At 46.1% G+C, this 19,477-nt stretch overlaps 1 protein-coding gene across 3 annotated transcripts in view; it reads left to right on the top strand.

Moving 5' to 3' along the window:
- The window catches only part of ATP8A2 (ATPase phospholipid transporting 8A2), a 463,903-nt gene that overhangs the window by 408,671 nt on the left and 35,755 nt on the right, over positions 1-19,477 (top strand). For 2 of the 3 annotated variants that reach the window (XM_007471455.1, XM_007471456.1), the window contains 2 exons: positions 414-502; positions 6,907-7,011. In XM_007471455.1, coding sequence (XP_007471517.1) covers positions 414-502; positions 6,907-7,011 — 194 coding nt within the window. The remainder of the gene's footprint in view (positions 1-413; positions 503-6,906; positions 7,012-19,477) is intronic. The other variant, XM_007471457.1, reaches the window with a different exon arrangement.

Below are 19,477 nucleotides of genomic sequence, written 5' to 3'. Positions count from 1 at the left end.
CCGCTCTGCCCTGCACCCAGGTGTTGGTTACATCAGTGAAGCACCAGGAACTGATGGATACGTGGGTGGTTACAGGGTGCCTATGGAGTGAAGGTTATTTCTGTGGAGTCTGGTGGCTCCAGCATTTCTCCAGAGGAGGGGTTTAGGACAGCATTCTGACCAGAGTGGGGGGTTGAAGCGCTTCAGAAAAGGAGACAACACTCGTCAAAATATCAGGATGGAGACAAGAGCTGATGAACATCGCGGCAAGGCGCTCACCCCGCCGGTCCCCTTCCCGTTCTTCCGGGGTGTATGTTTCAGCTTTCACTAGTTTAATACGTTCTATTGCTTTTGTGTGATGGGGCGTAAATTATGTCTCTCTCTTTTTTTTTTTGAAAGAGCATTAATGCACATGTCACTTCTGTTTCTTGCAGGCAGCCATGGTCCTGAGCTCTGCGCACTTCTGGCTGGGATTATTTCTGGTTCCTACCGCATGTCTGATGGAAGATGTGGTGTGGAGAGCGTAAGTGAAAGATGAAGTGGAACCCCAGGTCTTGTCCGATGCCTTCCATTTAGTCCTCAGTGGGCCCCAGCGTGGGGTACTAGATGCTGTGGGACTTCTGAAGAAACAGGTCTCCTGCCACCTGCCAGAAACACATATAAAGGATTTGGGGTTGTGTCTTTTTTTTGTTTCTTTTTTTTTTCTTTTAACCTGTGCTTCACCTTAATGTGAGAATATAGTCAAAAAGGAGTCAGGCTGTGTGAAGGTCAAGAGAGATGTTGCTTGTACACGATTATAGGGGAGAATTTCTAAGTACAGATCCATTCCATCAGGTTTAAGGAACATAACTCAAAATTCATTTCTCCTTCTATCGAAAAATCAATGCTACGTGATTGCAGGTAGAACCTGGCTTTAAACCCCATGCTTCAAGGGAAATTGTATGTTCATGTAAGTCATTTCAAATCACCAAATACTTGGAATCAAGTATTCTTCATTTCTCCAAATAATTCCCAGTAGGAATCCTTCAAATATAATTCTTCTGAAGTGTCCATTTACAAGTCTATGAGAAGATTAATCACAAGGATGAAATTATAACATAGGTTCGATAGAAAATAATTCATGCTCGATTTTTGTTTATACGTTTCAAAATGTATTATCTCCTAAGTATCTTATGTACAATGTAAAAAAAAAAAAAAAAGCTACTGAGTTCCAAGATAATGTAAATTTTATTTCATCTGCGAGGAAAAGATGGAATACTCCAAAATGAGGTCATATTGATTTTTACTGGGGGTAGGCCTGATGATACCTCCTACAGTTGCCAGCTTTCCTGAAAATTGCAACTCCTGGATTGGCTTTACTTTGGGCAAAGCATAATTATTTGGGGCCCCTGAGGTAGAGAATTGAGACTTTACTCCCAACCTTCCAGGAAAAGACATCAGATTTCATTTCTCTCTCTCCCTTCCTCCCATACTCAGTGAGAATTGTTCTTGCCTGACAGTTAAGGATGTTTTTGAAAAAAATATTCATCTTGGCATTATCTTGACAACCGATGATACCTAATGCGGAGAGGGAAGGGGAGAGAGAGAATTTTATAGCACGTATTTTAGGTGTTTTTTTTTTCTTCTCTTCACTAAGTTTGACAACTGTTAGTGAACATTAAATAACTCTAATTTCTTAAATGCCTTGATTTACCACTGCTTCCATCTTATCTGCTAAAACTTTAAACTTTCTTTAAATAGCAGGATCAGAATCCTTGGAAATGAAATTATAATGCCCAGGAAAGATGTTTTCTTAATCTAATAAATGAACTGGAAGAAAATGTTAGTTCTATGATTTGCTCTCGTAACATAGCCCAATTGTGGCACAGTAGAGCACCTTGCCAAATTTCTTCAATTTTGCAAGATCATCAAGTTAGTTTTAGGTAAATAGAACGTGGTGCTGGTTACGTCAGATCACTTTTCAGTGTACAGGGGTTGAGAACAGTGATTTGATTAGAAATCAATCTCAGCCTATTTTAATTCAACTGTTAAATTAATGTCATGAAAAAAATTTTTTTGAGATCGAGATATTTGCCAAGGGAGATGCCGGCAGGAGTATCTTTCTACCATTTCAGAGAGCGTGTCTCTGCCTCTTCATCTGCTTTCTGGACCTTTTCCAATACATTCCAAGTAGAAACTCCCAGTCACCATGAAGCAAATTATCTATTCCCTCCAACAGGATTTGTTTTTGGTTTTTCCTGGCACTGTAAAATTAGTGCCGTTTACATTTTAACAAGGATACATCAAATGACACTGCTTCCAGCTCCACCATCTGGAAAGAGTAAAAGTCATTTCCTTTCCAAGGAGCTTGCCAGCCAGGTAGGAGCAGGGTATATTGTCTCATCTCGCCTGCAGTGTTTGCCCAAAGTATCTATGCCCAATTTATGACATACAGTTAATCCCTCTCCTCAAAAACAAGAATTGGGCACGTTTCTTTGGACATGTTCCCTCTGATCGCAGGGCCCATGTTTTACTTCCTGTTATACTCCCAGCCTGAAATATTTCTTGTCGAGTCAAGGGAAATCAGAGGCTTCTCCCAAGAAGGGAAAGCGTACTACGAGTTGCTTACCTCTGATGAGACCACGATACTCAACTCTCATTTCTCCTTCAGCTTTATAAAATGTGTCCTGCTTTTCCTTCTGGCACACTGAACGAAAATATTCATCCTGATTTTCCAGAAAATCGCCCATTGTTTGGTTCAAATTTTGGAATGTTTCTTGACACGCGATGTGCTAGGCTGCACCTTGGACTTGAGAGAGAAGGGTTTGAGTTACATGATGGGGAGTCGGGGAGTAGCTGGACAATGTGGCTGTGGTGAGTCAGCTTGAGGCAGCATCCAGAACCTTCTGTAGGTTTGCGATGGTTCTTTCATCTTGCCTTCGACCAATCTTGTTTTTTTTCAATATTTATTTATTCAGTTGCGCCGGGTCTTAGATGCGGTCTTAGATGCGGGTCTTAGATGCGGTCTTAGATGCGGGATCTTCATTGCCACGTGCAGGATCTTTAGTTGAAGCATGCGGGGTCTGGTTCCCCGACCAGGGATCAGAACCCGGTTCCCCTGCGTTTGGAGCGCAGAGTCTTAACCACTGGACCGCCAGGGAAGTCCGCCTTGAACCAGTCTTAAGGCTTTTTGGGTTTGTTTTGAACTTTGGTGGCTAACTCTATTTTGAAAGAGCTTTTAAATTCCAGCACAAGGCAGGCCTGCCTTTTCACATATATTTCTGTATGCTCTGGTTTGCTCTGTCTTCCTGCATTTTGCCTCCTTCCTCGTCCAGTCTCTCTCCCATTTCAGGACCTGCATTGTTAACGGTAAAGAAAAAAAAAAAACCAGCATGAGGTAACTCGGTCATTTTTTCCATGAAGTCTATCGAGTTTCTGAATGAAGATCCATTATTAGTCTATCTTAAGTCAGATTTGGACACCGTATAATACCTCCTCTGTTATCCCGTTAACCAGAATTTTCATGAGGGACCACACTAACACATCTTTTATTAAAATAACTGATTGATTATATGTGATACCTGTGGCTAATGAATATTTTTATTACACACATGAAGTTTAAATTACCCAGAACTATTTTAATATCCTTTAGCTTACGTGCTTCCAAAATGTTTACCTATGACAGCATTTTTAGGTAAGCTGCCATGGACTTACGCTCATCGAGGAGAAATTCATTTATGCTGCTTTATGAAAAATAATACAGAGCTCAAGGCCACGGAACTTAGAAACCCATCTCCTCTCGGCTAGCTGTATCTCTGCTACCTTACCAATCAGCACACGATGCATTCAGCGAGTCCAGAATGACTTCATTTCCTTATTATAATATATATAATATATATATATATATAAAACTGCCCAGATAGGCAGTTGAATGGAAATAAAAGGTAATAAGAAATTCCTGTGTACAACGGGGCCTTGATTTTGTTTTTTTTAATACTTTCTAAGTGGACTAATTTCTTTGAAGCACATTGTATTTATATTTTCATCCCCGCTTAGAATTTAACATTTCCTACTGACTTGCTTTCCTTCCGTAAGAAAAGAAAGAAAGAGTCCAGGAAAAAAGTTTCAGAAACAAGAAGGTGAAAAGTGCAAGATTCTAAGCCGACTTATTTATTTCAAAAATCCCTAATAACCTGGAGATACTCCTGTTCTATCTGAAGCCTCACTGTGGGGCACCACACTCCCTTACAGGGGCTAAGTGCCCCTACCTGAGCCTTCTGTGATCACCTGGCCTCCTGACGTGGGGTTGGGTGAACAGTCCTGGACCCCTGGGAACCAGCTGTCCACAGGTAATGGGAGAGATCCAGTTTCCATGCCAGTGGCTAATGCTTAGAGCCTGGCTTTTGAAACCTGTAAGTATTAGGTTTTAGTCCATTCGTGCGCAGACTTTGACAGGGGAGGTCTTGGAATCATTTCTTTAAGTAAGGCCTTATTGGGTAAAAGTTCTTGAGAAAATGGTTTTATTCCATTTTATTTTTTTTAATTAATCAATTTATTATTTATTTTTGGCTGCACTGGGTCTTCGTTGCTGCGTGCGGCTTTCTCTAGTTGCGGCGAGCGGGGGCTACTCTAAGTTGCGGTGCGCGGGCTTCTCACTGCGGTGGCCTCTCTCATTGTGGAGCACGGGCTCTAGGCGCGCGGGCTCAGTAGTTGTGGCGCACGGGCTCAGTTGCTCCGCGGCATGTGGGATCTTTCCGGACCAGGGCTTGAACCCGTGTCCCCTGCACTGGCAGGCGGATTCTTAACCTCTGCGCCACCAGGGAAGCCCGAGAAAATGGTTTTAAATTGCTAGCATCACCTGTATGTACAGCAGGGCTTCATGCAGAAGGACTAACCGTGTTCTCATACTGGTTAAGTTCCCAGGCTGGCTCACGGGAACTAGCCTGGTGGAAATATTGATACTATAAAATTGGATGGTATCCATCTTGGATATGGACGCATTTTCATCCACTGGGAACGTGAACAACGCCCAGGAGCATCAAGATACTGAAATTATTTCAGTTTTGTGAATGAGTGGAAACCGGCAGCTCCAGCACAGTGGGTCAGACTCCCTTTGCTCTTGGCCCAAGCTGTACGTTTCCAATGCTCTGCGCCCTGTGGTCCAGTCTTCCTGTTCCAAGCCTACTTCTTTGTGTCACACTTCCCCCTAGCCCCCAGCCCAGAGGAGAACACTGGGGGCTGGTCTAGGGGTTAATGAACCCTGCTTGCTCTGTGGGCAGGAGGGTGCAGAGCAAGGGAGGATGATGGAGTGAGGACAGTCCTGAAACAGTAAGCGAGAAAGCTCATCCTCTAGGACGAACCCGACATGCTCCACGGGACCCATGTATCTGGCGTGAACCCGTGGAGTGGGGCTGGCTGTTTACCCAGCTGGCTTTTATCCATACAGCCCCAGAAACCCGTGAGTTCAAAGGTAAAGTTTGGGCCCAGCGTATTCATTCGTATTGAACAGTATCAACTGTCACATTCTTTTTGACTGTCTCCTTTCCAGCAAAAAGTTTAAATGAAAATTCCGCCATCTCCGCTTTGAACTGCAGTATTTTACACCCCTGAGTCTCAGGACATTGCTTGGTGTGGTTAAGGAATTATGTGGGAAAACCTGTGTGGTTCATTTCCTTGTTTCCTCCGGGGAAATTAATGACTGAGCCATATACAGAGTCTCGGCCCTGATTCTCCCTCGGAGATGAACTTGGAGTGTCAGCAGATGACTGGGCGCTGTCTTGACAGACTTCCTTTCCTTGAAGGTGGAGGGCAGACGGGAGTACGTGTTTCCGTGGAACAGCTCACGTCTCCAGAATGTTTCATCTCACTGACCCACGTCCCTGAAGATGCGCTCAGTTTTGTTCTGATTCTGTCTCTGAGTCCGGCTACTTGGTGGGCTCCCCACATGCATTTGTACGGAAACTAACAAGCTTTTCAGAAGAAGGAACGCTGCCCTGGGCTGCTCCGTTAGGGCCCTCTTGCTTTTTACAGTTTTTCTTTTCCCATTTCTAACCTGTGTCTCCTTAAATGCCCTTTCTTCCCCTGTATAGTTTCCAACCAGCTGCTCTCTGTTTAATCCAATTTTAGGAAGACCTTTGTAATCGGACACTTATTGGAACATTGTTAAGATATTTCTTAGTTTAATCAGGAAAGGGTGCAGGTAACTCTTCCTGCAGGTCAGGAAGAGGGGCCCGTCTGCAGTTTACACGGCTGGAAAGGCCAGACCGTTTTGTTACCCCATCCCTTGTTTCACGCCGCCGAGGCCTGCAGACGTGGGCCCTGATGGTAAGTCTCTACAAGAGAAGAAAGGAAATCTGTGTCCAGATATTTGTGTGGACCCAAATTTCAGGTCAAGGGTTTGGCACGATGACTGTGAACTCTGGCGTCGTAATTCCCAGTCCTGCTGCGACAGTGGCTCTTTTCACCTTAAAAGGAGAGAGAAGACTGTTCCCCCCGCCGCCCGCCGCCCCAGGCTCCTGATCTCACCGTCAGGGCACAGCCCGAGGGACCCACATGCATCCACTAGGGTGAGGATTAAAGCATCTTCTGGGTTTTTGGGTCCCGCAGTGAAAAGCTTTAGAGGTTGACCCACGACTCTCCAGGTATCCCAGGCTTCTGTCTGGACGCAGGGGGCCTCAGCCAGCTCTGCAGTGACAGGCGATGCTCTTTAGGGGGGCAGCGTCTGACCCTCACGGCCCGAGTCTGTTCTGCAGGACTTGGGGTGCTTGCTTCCCAGGTTGTGGAGGTGGAGCCCTTGCCATGCACGGGGACAGTGAATGTTGCATGGTGTCCCCAGGCCTGGGCCTGGGTCAGAGGGCATGAGATGTGGCCCACGAAGGGAGCAGCTCATCTTCAAGGCTGTGTAAAGTTCACGTGTCATGTCCTTCTTGTCTCTTCTTCGTGACACAGGGCCAAGCACACCTGCAAAAAAACACTTCTGGAGGAGGTGCAGGAGCTGGAAAGGAAGTCCAGGGTGATGGGAAGAGCGATGCTCCGGGACAGTAACGGAAAGAGGTGGGCAGCCCCGGGCCGATGCCCCGAGGATCCCCTCTCCTTTTTCCCTCCTTTCGTTCCCGGGTTTCCTTCCCGCTTCTTGGTGTGCAGCGTGAGATGGGCTGCGTGAGGTGTAAATCTCGCCCTCTCAGGGGCAACGTGAAATCTGACTTTTGGGTGCCTGGGTCTGCCCCTGGGTGAGATGGGGGTTTATGTGGGGTCTGGACACGGGAGAACAACCCACGTGCGGAAAACGGAAATAGTAGCTGTGTGTTGGCAGTAGTAGCAGAGTGTTTAAAGACCAGGCCTTTTGATACCAGGCCCAATTATGACACTAAAGTGTATCTGCCCTGAAGGTTTGCTGGCTGAAGAATGCGTGTTATTCGTGTAGATTTGGTTACAGTTCATTTCAGGTATACCCGGGGTTTGTTTTGTTTTTAATGAATTATTTTTTTTTTTGCTGCTGGTGCTGAGAAAGCATCACGTGACCTACTGGCTGGTCCAGGGACGCAAGGGCTCCCGACCCCCCTCCTTTCTCATGGAGCCTCAGCTTCCTCCCCCCACACCTAACTGCTGGGCATGTGAGTAGGTTTTGTTTAATCGCATATGTTAAAATGTTATCAGATTGCATTTGGTTAAAATTTACCGAAGAAAATTGACCTGGGCCCAAGGAGGATCTGCAGGGTAGTAAGGAGACTTTTGCTGCCTTAGGGACATGAACGTCTGGGAAATTATGAGCACGACTCTCCGCTCAGTGCTTAGAAGGGAGCCTGTAGCCAACTGCTCAAGAAACAAAAATCTAGAGGTTGAATACTTCTATCATATTTATATTCTGTTTTGTTTCTATTCTGTTGTACCGTCTTTCAAAGCAGTGAAAACAAAGCATTTTGTTTGTTTTATTTTGCTTTCAGGAAAGACAATCCAAACATTTTGAGAAGTATTCGGAATATTATCTCAAACGACTAGATATTTTAGGAAAGGGGTTGGAGAGTATGGAGGTGAGGTTGTGGTTTCTGTGTGTGCTTATGACTTAATTTTATCGAGTCCATTAGTATTCACTGTATGGCAGCTGTGCTTGTTGTTGTAAGTAGTTATCTATCAACGGGACAGAGTCAGTGCCTGAAGCTTGAAGTCAGGACTGGGGCGGGCGGGGCCGGGCTTTAAGGTGGTCTGTGTGTAACTGTTACACGGGCCACACAGGCTAAGGGTGAGCAGGGCTTTTCTCCCCATTAGACATCGGGTAGCCTTTCTCGATGACAGGATGGGCTTTGAGGACGGGCAGATGGTAATGGACAGAAAGGATGAGGGCGTGTTTGCTGCAGACGCCTGGGCAAAGGCTTGAGTCGGACGTGTGCAGGGAAGGACCGCGTGCGTCCACAGAGCTCAGAGCCGGCGTTTGAATTCTGGCCCTGATGAGCCATGAGGCCTTGGGAGAGAGATTTCCTATAACGAGACTGTCCTCATCTGTTCTAGAAGAAGGTGAATGGCCGGCTGGTGGGGGGGCGTGTTGTGTTAGGGTTTTATGGAACAAGGCGTGTGACAGCACATTGACCTGTGGAGACCAGCACAACGTCGGGGGCTGGGCTTCAGTCTGGCAGAAGGGTCGTGATATTGAAGGGTGTCGTGGGCTGTCAGCCTTGAGAGAGCTTGTGGTTGATTTAAAAAATGTAATTTTTAAAAAATATTTATTTTTTTATGGAGGTGTCGTTAATTTACAATGTGTGTTAGTTTCAGGTGTACAGCAGAGTGGTTCAGTTATACCTACGTGTGTGGGTGTGTATATATATATATATATATATATATATACACACACATTCTTTTGCAGATTCAAAAAGAATGTAATTTCTAAATGCCCTTATCCTGTTCAAAATTCACTTTTACATGTTCAGATGGATCAGAGGACAACTAGAGTTTAAACGTGGCCTCCCGCCTTCTACGTCCTGGGATCTCTTCTGTGGGTGCTCTGTACACTCGCGACGGTGGTAGTCGATGGGAGTGTCTGTGAACGGCTGGGTGCAGGAGGTCCTCGAGGGGTCACGGCCTCCTTTCTCTCTGCCCCAGGATCTGGCCTCACTTTTGTGCTCCTAGGAAGATAGTTCAGGGGCCCCAGGCCTCCCACCATCCTCAGTGCCACCTCCCCGCACATCTGACTTCTCTCTCCTAATGGCCCCCAGGTCTCCTGGGTGGTCCATGTGCAGCCTGGAGAGGCAGCTGCTCTCTTTGGGAGAAGACTCTGCCCTCACAATTGTTCTTTCATCACCTGCTTGGATTCCTGAGCTGCTCCGGAGCTGCTGCGGGCTGGGGGAGGGGTGGCCAGGGCAGGAGTGCGGGCAGAGATTTCCGCAGCGCTGTCCTTCCCTCCGGAGATTCAGGGACTGACTCCCTCTTTGAGAGACCCTGAGTGTTCTGTCTCTTCTCTCAGCTCCCCGTGCCCGATTCCCCACCCCGTCGGATGTTTGGGTTCATCCGTGCATCTCTCTCCCGCTGTCAGTCTGGCACGTAGGGGAAGCTCTGTAAAATCTGTTAACTGAGTGGAAACGCCAAAGTCCAGTGAAAAGAGGAAGGTGAACCTGCAGCATCCGTGCACCTGGTGCTCCGGGGCATTTGCTCCTGTGGAAAGTGGCCACAGAGGGATACAGGCCATCGCTTGGCCTCTAGTGACAGGGCCCTTCATCTCGTGGCTTGAGAGTAGAGCTCACGTGGAAGCACAGATGGGGAGGTGGTCCTATCTGTGCAGAGATGCACAGGCCTGGAGCTGGTCCTCCCAACTCCCACTGCCCCAGTACCCAGGCATCCTGCCTCCCTGACCATCGCTGTTCCTCAGCTCAGCTCTGACGCCCTTCCCGAGGGCCCCTCGAGGACAGCCTGCCAAGTCTTAAAACCCCAATCCAAGTGGCTGGCAAATAGTCGAGCCGTTTTCCTCAGGAATGTACTCACAAGAAATAGAACCAAAATCTTTACGCGTGAATCCTAAAACCCCTTTTGTGCCAAATGACCATTTTGAAATGGTAGCTGGAGATGCTTAAGTGTCCCTATGTGCCCTTAATTCATTCAGTAAAATACTTGAACATTTTAGTGATCTTATCTAAGCCCCCAAACTTTTTCACGGTTTTGATAAACCTTAAAATTTCACAAACCGGCTTCTGCCCTTTCTCATGAGTAAATCGGCTTCCAAAATTAACCTGTGTCATTTGGGCATAAATCAGCCTGTTCTCATGACTTAGAGAAAACAAGCTGATAATGAGAAGGGGAATTAGATATCTAGAAAATATCATCAAGTAAAAAGTACCAAGGGAATGAACAGAAATGGGTTTTCTTGATTTTTAGTTTGGTTTTTCCGGGTGGAACACTTTTCTCGCTGTGGAGCTTGTGTAGCTTAGAGATGCTAGAAACTTAGTGATATTTAGATTCTTGAGAATACCTGTCCCCAAACCATCTTCCCCGTGACCTTTCCCAAGAGACAGCCCGACTGTTCCATCTGTGGAGCAGAGTCTGTCACGCACACCATTACTTTGTACCATCTGAAAAAGGAGGAGGTAAGCAGAAGAATTCCTTGTTTCAATATTTGGTGATGTTTTTTCCCTCTTTACTGCTTTTTTTTTTTTTTTTAATTGAAGCACAGTTGATTTACCGCCGTCGTGTTAATTTCTGCTGTACAGCAAAGTGACTCAGTTATACATACACATCCATTCTTTTTAAAATTTTCCATTATGGTCTCTCTCAGGATATTGAATATAGTTCCCTGTGCTATACAGTAGGACCTTGTTGTCCGTCCATCCCTCTTTATTCCCAACGTGTAACTCATTCTTTTTTTTTCTTTTTTTTTTTTTCTGCTGGAAGAAAATCTACCGATGCTCACTTACTTTACAAACGTAATTCAAACAAATGCCTAAAATGTCATGTAAGATGACAGACTAGTTTTTTCCCCTTAAACTTTTTTTCTTCCTTGGTGTGTGGTAGGGGGTGTCCTGGTCTTTTAGGTGTTTCATCAAAGCGGGGAAAAAGGTTGAATGTATTTGATGAAAACACCTAGTTTCCCAGTTATGCTTGGTCGGGATAAACAACAAGGAGACCCTTGTCTTGTTCTAGACCTTCTTTCTGCTCATCATAGTTGGTGGGAGGGGAGTGGGGTGGGCCCTGCGCTGATTTTCTCCAGTTTCAATGTCAAGAGTTCTGGTTGCTGCCCCTGCCTTGGGCCAGCAAGGCAGTGGGATTCCCTTTCGCTTAAGTGCTTTCCCCGAGCACAGCTTATGCTGAGCCCTGGGCAAAGGAAGCCATGCGGCTGGTCCTCCCCGGGCCGTGAGCCATCACTGCAGCCCCCGTGTGGTTTTCTGTCCGTTGTGAACATTGATGCACAGGCTCCCTGCCCCCCGGCCTGAGCCAGCACTCACGGGGAAATCTAGACGGCCGCCCACCTCTCGGGAATTCCAGAGGAATCTGATCCGCTCCTCTGTCTGGGCCACGGCCCATGTCCACCCGGCTTCCATTCCATCAAGGCTACTCCGCACAGCCAGGGTGCTGTCCTCACTGACGATCTGGGCCTCCTCATGGAGTGTTATCTGCCAGCAACCAGAGTCAGAGCCTGAAACACATCAGCAAGATTTTCAGACAAAGGAAAGCTTGTCCACTCCCCCCGACCAGGCCGTACTCTCCCAGGCTCTTTTGAAACCAATTACATTAAAAAGAAAACACAGGGCTTCCCTGGTGGCTCAGTGGTTAAGAATCCGCCTGCCAATGCAAGGGACACAGGTTCGAGCCCTGGCCCGGGAAGATGCCACATTGCCGTGGAGCAACTAAGCCCGTGCACCACAACTACTGAGCCCACGAGCCACAACTACTGAGCCTGCGTGCCACAATCACTGGAGCCCGCGCGCCTTGAGCCTGTGCTCCGCAACAAGAGAAGCCACCATAATGAGAAGTCCTCGCACCACAATGAAGAGTAGCCCCTGCTCGCCGCAACTAGAGAAAAGCCTGCACGCAGCAACGAAGACCCAACACAGCCAAAAATAAATAATTAAAAATAAATTAAAGAAAAAAAGAAAACACAAAAACTTCCCAATACATTTTGAGTGTGTACTCAACTAAAAAATATCCATTATGCTTTGGTCTTGGGGGCTTCCCCGGTGGCGCAGTGGTTGAGAGTCCGCCTGCCGATGCAGGGGACGCGGGTTCGTGCCCCGGTCCGGGAAGATCCCGCATGCCGCGGAGCGGCTGGGCCCGTGAGCCATGGCCGCTGAGCCTGCGCGTCCGGAGCCTGTGCTCCGCAACGGGAGAGGCCACAGCAGTGAGAGGCCCGCGTACCGCAAAAAAAAAAAAAAAGCCATTACACTTTGGTCTTTAAACAGAAATCCTTTGATGTTTAAAATAGTGTTGGTATCATCATGTCTCCAAGTCAAAATTGGTACAACTGCTGAGTCAAAGATGAGTATTAAACAGGGCCCAAAACAGGAGATACATTTCTCCAATATAAGCCTTACGTCATTTCAGGAAGAATACTTTTTTTCTCAAAGTATAGGGTGTGAGCTCTGTCTTCCTTTTGTTTCCCTCCCACCCCTTCTCCCACATTTTTCCTCTAAAATACCTATTAGTCATTTTATTAGTTTAGCGAACCTCTCCAAGCCAGGTGGCAAATGTCTGCCTCCAACACCTGCTTAAGATTTATTTCACTTCCAGCTGCATTTTTTCCATCGATGTGTCATGAAGCTGAGGACAGAGCAGAGACTGTAGAGACAGACCTGAATTGAGCTCCAAGCCCTGCCACTCACTGAGCTGTGTGACCTTGGCTGAGTTACTAACGTCTCTGAACTTTAGTTTTCTTATCGTCAGTTTGATTTGAGGTTTAAATGAAATAATACATATTAAATCTGTAGCATATGTAGGCTTTCAGAAAGCGTTAACACCCCTGTGTCTCTAACTTAGAAGCAGAATCACAATTCAGTTTCGCTGGCCCTTTGAACACACATGGTTTTCCCAGAGGACTTGGACAAAGGAGTCAGATCCCTGTCCTGGAGGGACCCAGACCTGAGGACAAATGCTTCCTCTCTAGACACACTGACTTTGCTCCCTCGTTTCTGACTTCTCCCACTATCCTAACATCTGCCTGGGCTTCCCTTGGTACATTCATTTTTCAGGTTTTCTAAATTATTCAAATATTCAACATACATGAGAGTAGAGAGACTAGGACGACGAATTGCTGTGTACTCATTGCCCGGATTCAGCACTTACCAAGATTTTCCCAGTTGCTTCATCTAGCCCCCTTTTGCCCCTATTTTTTGGGGGGTGGGGTGGGCCATGCTCGTAGCTTGCAGGATGACCTTAGCTCCCCGACCAGCGATTGAACCCGGGCCCCCTGCCATGGCAGCTCAGAGCCCTAATTAGCCACTGGACCACTGGGGAGTTCCTCACCCCTGTTTCTTCTTTGCAAATCCCAGACGTGACAGCATTTCACCCTTACATCCTTCAACGTGTAGCTCTAAATATCTTACATTATAACGTGTCTATAACTAATACATCTCATCCTTGCTTGTGTTGTGACATAGAAGCACTGTAACTCCAGTGCCTGTTATCACATCTAATAATTAACCATCATTCCTCTGTATCGGCTGATACTCAGTCCATAAAGAGATCTTCTGGATCATCTCAGCCCTGTCTTTTTAGGGTTTTATTAGATTTGTTTTAGGATCTAGGCGAGGTCCACACGTAATGTTTTTGGCTGTGTTTCTAAGTCTTTTAATCTCAGGAAGTGCCCCTTTGCTTGTTTTTAATGCCATGGGCTTAACAGAATTAGAGTTTTCTCATCGTGATCATCACCGTGGGCAGCGAATGACAGTCTCCTCCTGTGCAGAGGGGGGAGCTTGGCCTTTGGGAGGTGGACTCACCTGCCCAGGTGGCCCAACTAAATAGGGGCTGGACCCCATCTCTGAAGTCCAGGCCTCTTTCCAAGAAGCCAAGATACTGACAATCACCCAGGTGTTTCCATTTCCAATCTGACCTACGTTAGAGTCCCCGGAAAGCAGTGGAGGCCTGGAGGCCAGGAGGGGTGCCCGCCCGGGGGCGGGAGCCCCATCAGAGGCCGCAGACCAGGGCCTGCCGTTGGCCAGCCTGATGGGGTCTTGAGCAGAACTCTGCAGGAGCCAGAGAGTCGTGGTGCTGGTGGCTTTAGGGCCCTAAATGTAGAAAGAACATGGAACAGACTTGTTGAGAAAGTGATTTCCAGCCAGCATCACCTTACTGGGGACCAGCGTGTCTATAAAAGAACCTGAGTGTGTTTAATCCCGCGTGGGGAAGAACCTTGGGCAAGGCCTAAGTCCAGCAAATATTTTAGTTTAGAGACCAAGGAGCCTTCTCAGGAAAACCACCAACTGGGGAGTCAGCAACACTCCCAGGTGAGACCAGGGAAATCTCAGGACAGGTGAGGAAATGCATTCGTGGGACAGAGTGAAATGACAGGAGGGCTGATGGGATTACCCAAGTGAGGATTTCTGGGGACTGTCTGCATCCTGGGCACAGGAAGGAAAGGCTGAGGGAATAAACTCTTAAGGAGGCGAGAGACCTAATTAGCATTTGATTAATGAACACCTAAGCTGCCGCGTCAACTAAAAATAATCGGCTCTGTTATTTTACAGATGTTCCATGCTGAGGGCCTTCTTGTGGTTGTTATGGCCTTGTGTTTTATAATTAAAACAACTTTTCTGAATACCATTTGTCATTTGTTTTGAAACAAGAAAAGGATTTCCCATCCACCTTTGAGTGGTGTGTTAGCTGTTCTAGAATCTGCCCAGGTCCCGGCCACTGCCCACGGCTTGATGAAAGATGACAGCCTCTTTACAGGACGCCTGGAGAGGGCCGGGAAGGAACTCTGTTTCCTTGCAGTGTAGGGAGGTGACAGATTCAGTGTTGGTCAGTGGTTTGCTGGCAACAGTCCTCATCCTATTTCTCGGATGACTTGAATACATTTATCTTTTGGATTATGACTTAAGTTAGCTCAATGTCAACTTTCTCTGCCAAAAGTTGGCAGATAGAGTCATTTTTACATGAAGTTAATGTCAGTAAGTAACTAGTGTGGATGGCTCACCGCGTCCCTTTTAAACTAACATGAAATATTTTAATCCTTTTTTTTTTCGAAAGTTGATTTTATTTAAGCTATTTGAGCAAAAAGAGAAACTATCAGAGGTAGACTTGAAATTTTTGTTTTTGTTGTATAGGTCGTGTAATTTGAATAGTGATGTTTTACGTTCCAAGCAGGGATTGGGTCTTCGGGAAATTCTTAGAAGATCTTGGCTAATTGCTTTTCTTTCACTATCGGTGAGTTGTTTGTCTCCCCTGTCTTCGCTACAGCTGGGAGGGGAGCAAAACATCCCAGCTGGCCGAAAATGGGTGACCAGGAACACCCGCTTTGAAACTCAGTCACAATGAGATAATTTCCAGGACGAACCAGATCCTCTGGCCTGTTTCATTCCTCAGTTCTTGGGGAGGCCGAGGAAAGAAGTGTAGACTTTGTGGCACCCTGAAAGTGCGGGTACAGAGTGCTTTTTGTAGTGCGTGCACGGCAGTTACTGAATCCCCTGGTCGTACTGGACTGTCGGAGGGAAGAAGTTGAGGCGTGCTGCTGGACATTTTGCATTCACGGCCGATGTCTGTTTCTGCCCCGACACTTATTCTGAACACATCGCCCAGGTCCCAGGTGTGGTCGGTGGTGTCAGGTGAGGTGGCCCCCATCTCTGTAGCTGGCTGGCACTTGGAAGGCCAGTCTAGGCCCATGTGGTCACGGGTGAATATGACATCATTGGCTTTGTGGTTGAGAAGAACTTGGAGAACATGTAAAAGTTACAGCTAGGAGATGGTCACCGTAGCGGGCATCACTGCATTTAGCGATAGATTTCTTTGTGTCTCATGATAGTAAATCCTTCCCTGGGCCAGGACACAGGACACAGGAATGACTGCTAACCGTGGGGCCTCGGTTTTCAGCCCCTCAGGGAGCCCAGCGAAGTCTTCCTAACAAGGCAGGGGAAAAAGGGATGTTCAGTGTTCATTCTCTCTCTAGTAATTAGGATCGGTTCAGGGCGAGGTCAGTGGTGGTAACTGGGAGTTCACACTTGCTAATGAGTCACCACGTTGGCTTCATAGCGAATAGAACCATTAATGTCTTAATCGGGGCCGAGTCGGAAGTGAGGGCGGGCCAGGCCAGGGCGCAGCTCGGAGCAAGAGAGACAGGTTCCCCAGCACAACGCTGGGGCACACGTGAAGGTAACAGACGGAACGCGTGAATGAACAGGAGAAAATGAGGAAAGTGAGGCAGAGCTCTGTCCTGGGGCATGACTGGCCGGGCTGGAGTGGGCAGGAAAGCCTCCCAGGATGACACTTACCGAGACCCAAATAAAAACAGTGCACACGGCCACCCAGACGGAGATCTGGGGAAGGAGCCCTGCTGGCTGCAGAGAGGTCTGGTGGGAAGGCCAAGGGGGCCCGCCTGGTCTGGCCGGTGCCTCCGAGGTGCAGGCGGTCTTCTAGGCTGCGGCAGGGCCCACGTCACTCGGTCCCTCGGGGGTTTGTGAGCCAGCCCAGGGGACCAGGGTTTCAGCCGCCAGAGCCATGGGACGGGTGTAAGCAAGGGGAACACAGGACCCGGTTTTCTTGAACACGTGATTACCGTGATGTCTTAAAGCCATGGAATCCCATACCTAAATTAAAAGTTAAGTATATCTTCTTTGGGGAAATGTCTGTTTAGGTCTTCTGCCCATTTTTGGATTGGGTTGTTTGTTTTTTTGATATTGAGCTGCATGAGCTGCTTGTAAATCTTGGAGATTAATCCTTTGTCAGTTGCTTCATTTGCAAATATTTTCTTCCATTCTGAGGGTTGTCTCTTGGTCTTGTTTATGGTTTCCTTTGCTGTGCAAAAGCTTTTAAGTTTCATTAGGTCCCATTTGTTTACTTTTGTGTTTATTTCCATCTCTCCAGGAGGTGGGTCAAAAAGGATCTTGCTGTGATGTATGTCATAGAGTGTCCTGCCTATGTTTTCCTCTAAGGGTTTTACAGTGTCTGGCCTTACATTTAGGTCTTTAATCCATTTTGAGTTTATAGATTGCCAACAAACACATGAAAGAATGCTCAACATCATTAATCATTAGAGAAATGCAAATCAAAACTACAATGAGATACACCGGTCAGAATGGCCATCATCAAAAAATCTACAAACAATAAATGCTGGAGAGGGTGTGGAGAAAAGGGAACACTCTTGCACTGTTGGTGGGAATGCAAATTGATACAGCCACTATGGAGAACAGTATGGAGGTTCCTTAAAAAACTAAAAATAGAATTACCATACGACCCAGCAATCCCACTACTGGGCATATACCCTGAGAAAACCACAATTCAAAAAGAGTCATGTACCAAAATGTTCATTGCAGCTCTACTTACAATAGCCAGGACATGGAAGCAACCGAAGTGTCCATCAACAGATGAATGGATAAAGAAGATGTGACACATATATACAATGGAATATTACTCAGCCATAAAAAGAAACGAAATTGAGTTATTTCTAGTGAGGTGGATGGACCTAGAGTCTGTCATACAGAGTGAAGTAAGTCAGAAAGAGAAAAACAAATACCATATGCTAACACATATATATGGAATCTAAGGGAAAAAAAAAAAAAGGTCATGAAGAACCTGGGGTAAGGTGGGAATAAAGACACAGACCTACTAGAGAATGGACTTGAGGATATGGGGAGGGGGAAGGGTATGCTGGGACGAAGTGAGAGAGTAGCACTGACATATATACACTACCAGACGTAAAATAGATAGCTAGTGGGAAGCAGCCACATAGCACAGGGAGATCAGCTCTCGGTGGTTTATGACCACCTAGAGGGGTGGGGTAGGGAGGGTGGGAGGGAGGGAGACGCAAGAGGGAGGGGATATGGGGATATATGTATATCCTATAGCTGATTCACTTTGTTATAAAGCAGAAACTAACACACCATTGTAAAGCAATTATACTCCAGTAAAGATGTTAAAAAAAAAAAAAAGTTAAGCAAAATACCGAAATATAAAATGGAAGGTATTTATTAGTATGAATTTATTATAAAAATTCAAATTAACACATGTATTTGTTTTAAAGTCAATCGGTGGTGACACTGAGATGATTTTCAAAATGACAAAAATCTGAAATTAGTATCCTAGGGAGGACAGATGTCTTATCTCTATATCCAATTTTTCTCTACTTTCTTTTGCGTTGTACCTAGAAAAGCCTCGATGTATAAAACTTAGTTGCCAAGTCTAAGGGTTTCACAGTTCACCTTGTAACCTCAGACAGCTTTTCTTTTTTTTCTTGATTATATTTAATATAATGATGATTCATTTGCTTAAATTAATATATAAAATAATATTAAACAATTACATAATGACTTTATAATTATTAAATAAGATGTAAATATAAAGAACACATAACATATAAATAATATAAATTCACTTAAATTTCTTATCAAAAATGTACAAGTCATATCAAGAAGCAACCAACAGGGCTTCCCTGGTGGTGCAGTGGTTGAGAATCTGCCTGCTAATGCAGGGGACACGGGTTCGAGCCCTGGTCTGGGAAGATCCCACGTGCCGCGGAGCAACTGGGCCCGTGAGCCACAACTACTGAGCCTGCGCGTCTGGAGCCTGTGCTCTGCAACAAGAGAGGCCCCAATATTGAGAGGCCTGCGCACCGCGATGAAGAGTGGACCCCGCTTGCCACAACTAGAGAAAGCCCTCGCACAGAAACAAAGACCCGGCACAACCCTAAATAAATAAATTAATTAATTAATTTAAAAAAAAAAAAAAAGAAGAAGCAACCAACAGTTTCTGTAAGCACTAAACTCTCTAAAATAGCATCCTGATAAATTGATTTTGCTCTTGTTGCAGAATTGACTGCAGACAGGAACAGGGGTCAAGCAAAGCACTCAGAGCTGAATAGGCTCATTGTCACTATTATTGTACATGAATGGACACATAAGAATGCTTTCTTTAAAATAGCAATATATAGTTACAGCCTTTCTAATAAGTGACTGATTTGTAAGATCAACTATAAGAACCTTTAGGACTTCCCTGGTGGCACAGTGGTTAAGAATCCACCTGCCAATGCAGGGGACATGGGTTCGAGCCCTGGTCCGGGAAGATCCCACATGCCGCGGAGCAACTAAGCCCATGCACCACAACTACTGAGTCCATGTGCCACAACTACTGAAGCCCGTGCACCTAGAGCCCATGCTCTGCAACAAGAGAAGCCACCGCAGTGAGAAGCTCGCGTGCCACAACAAAGAGTAGCCCCCGCTCGCCACAACTAGAGAAAGCCCGCGTGCAGCAAGGAAGACCCAGTGCAGCCAAAAATAAATAAATAAAATAATAAATAAATAAAAATGATTTAATATGAATTATAGGAAATATTCATACGTGCTTATTTTAGTTAAATAGTTTTAAAACATTTAAGGTATAGAGACTGTAATTAGACTAT

The sequence above is a fragment of the Lipotes vexillifer genome, unplaced genomic scaffold (assembly GCF_000442215.2).
Source record: "Lipotes vexillifer unplaced genomic scaffold, Lipotes_vexillifer_v1.1 scaffold543, whole genome shotgun sequence".
Lineage (NCBI taxonomy): Eukaryota > Metazoa > Chordata > Mammalia > Artiodactyla > Lipotidae > Lipotes > Lipotes vexillifer.
Note: the sequence above shows the minus strand (reverse complement) of the source record. Positions and strands in the feature narration are given on the sequence as shown.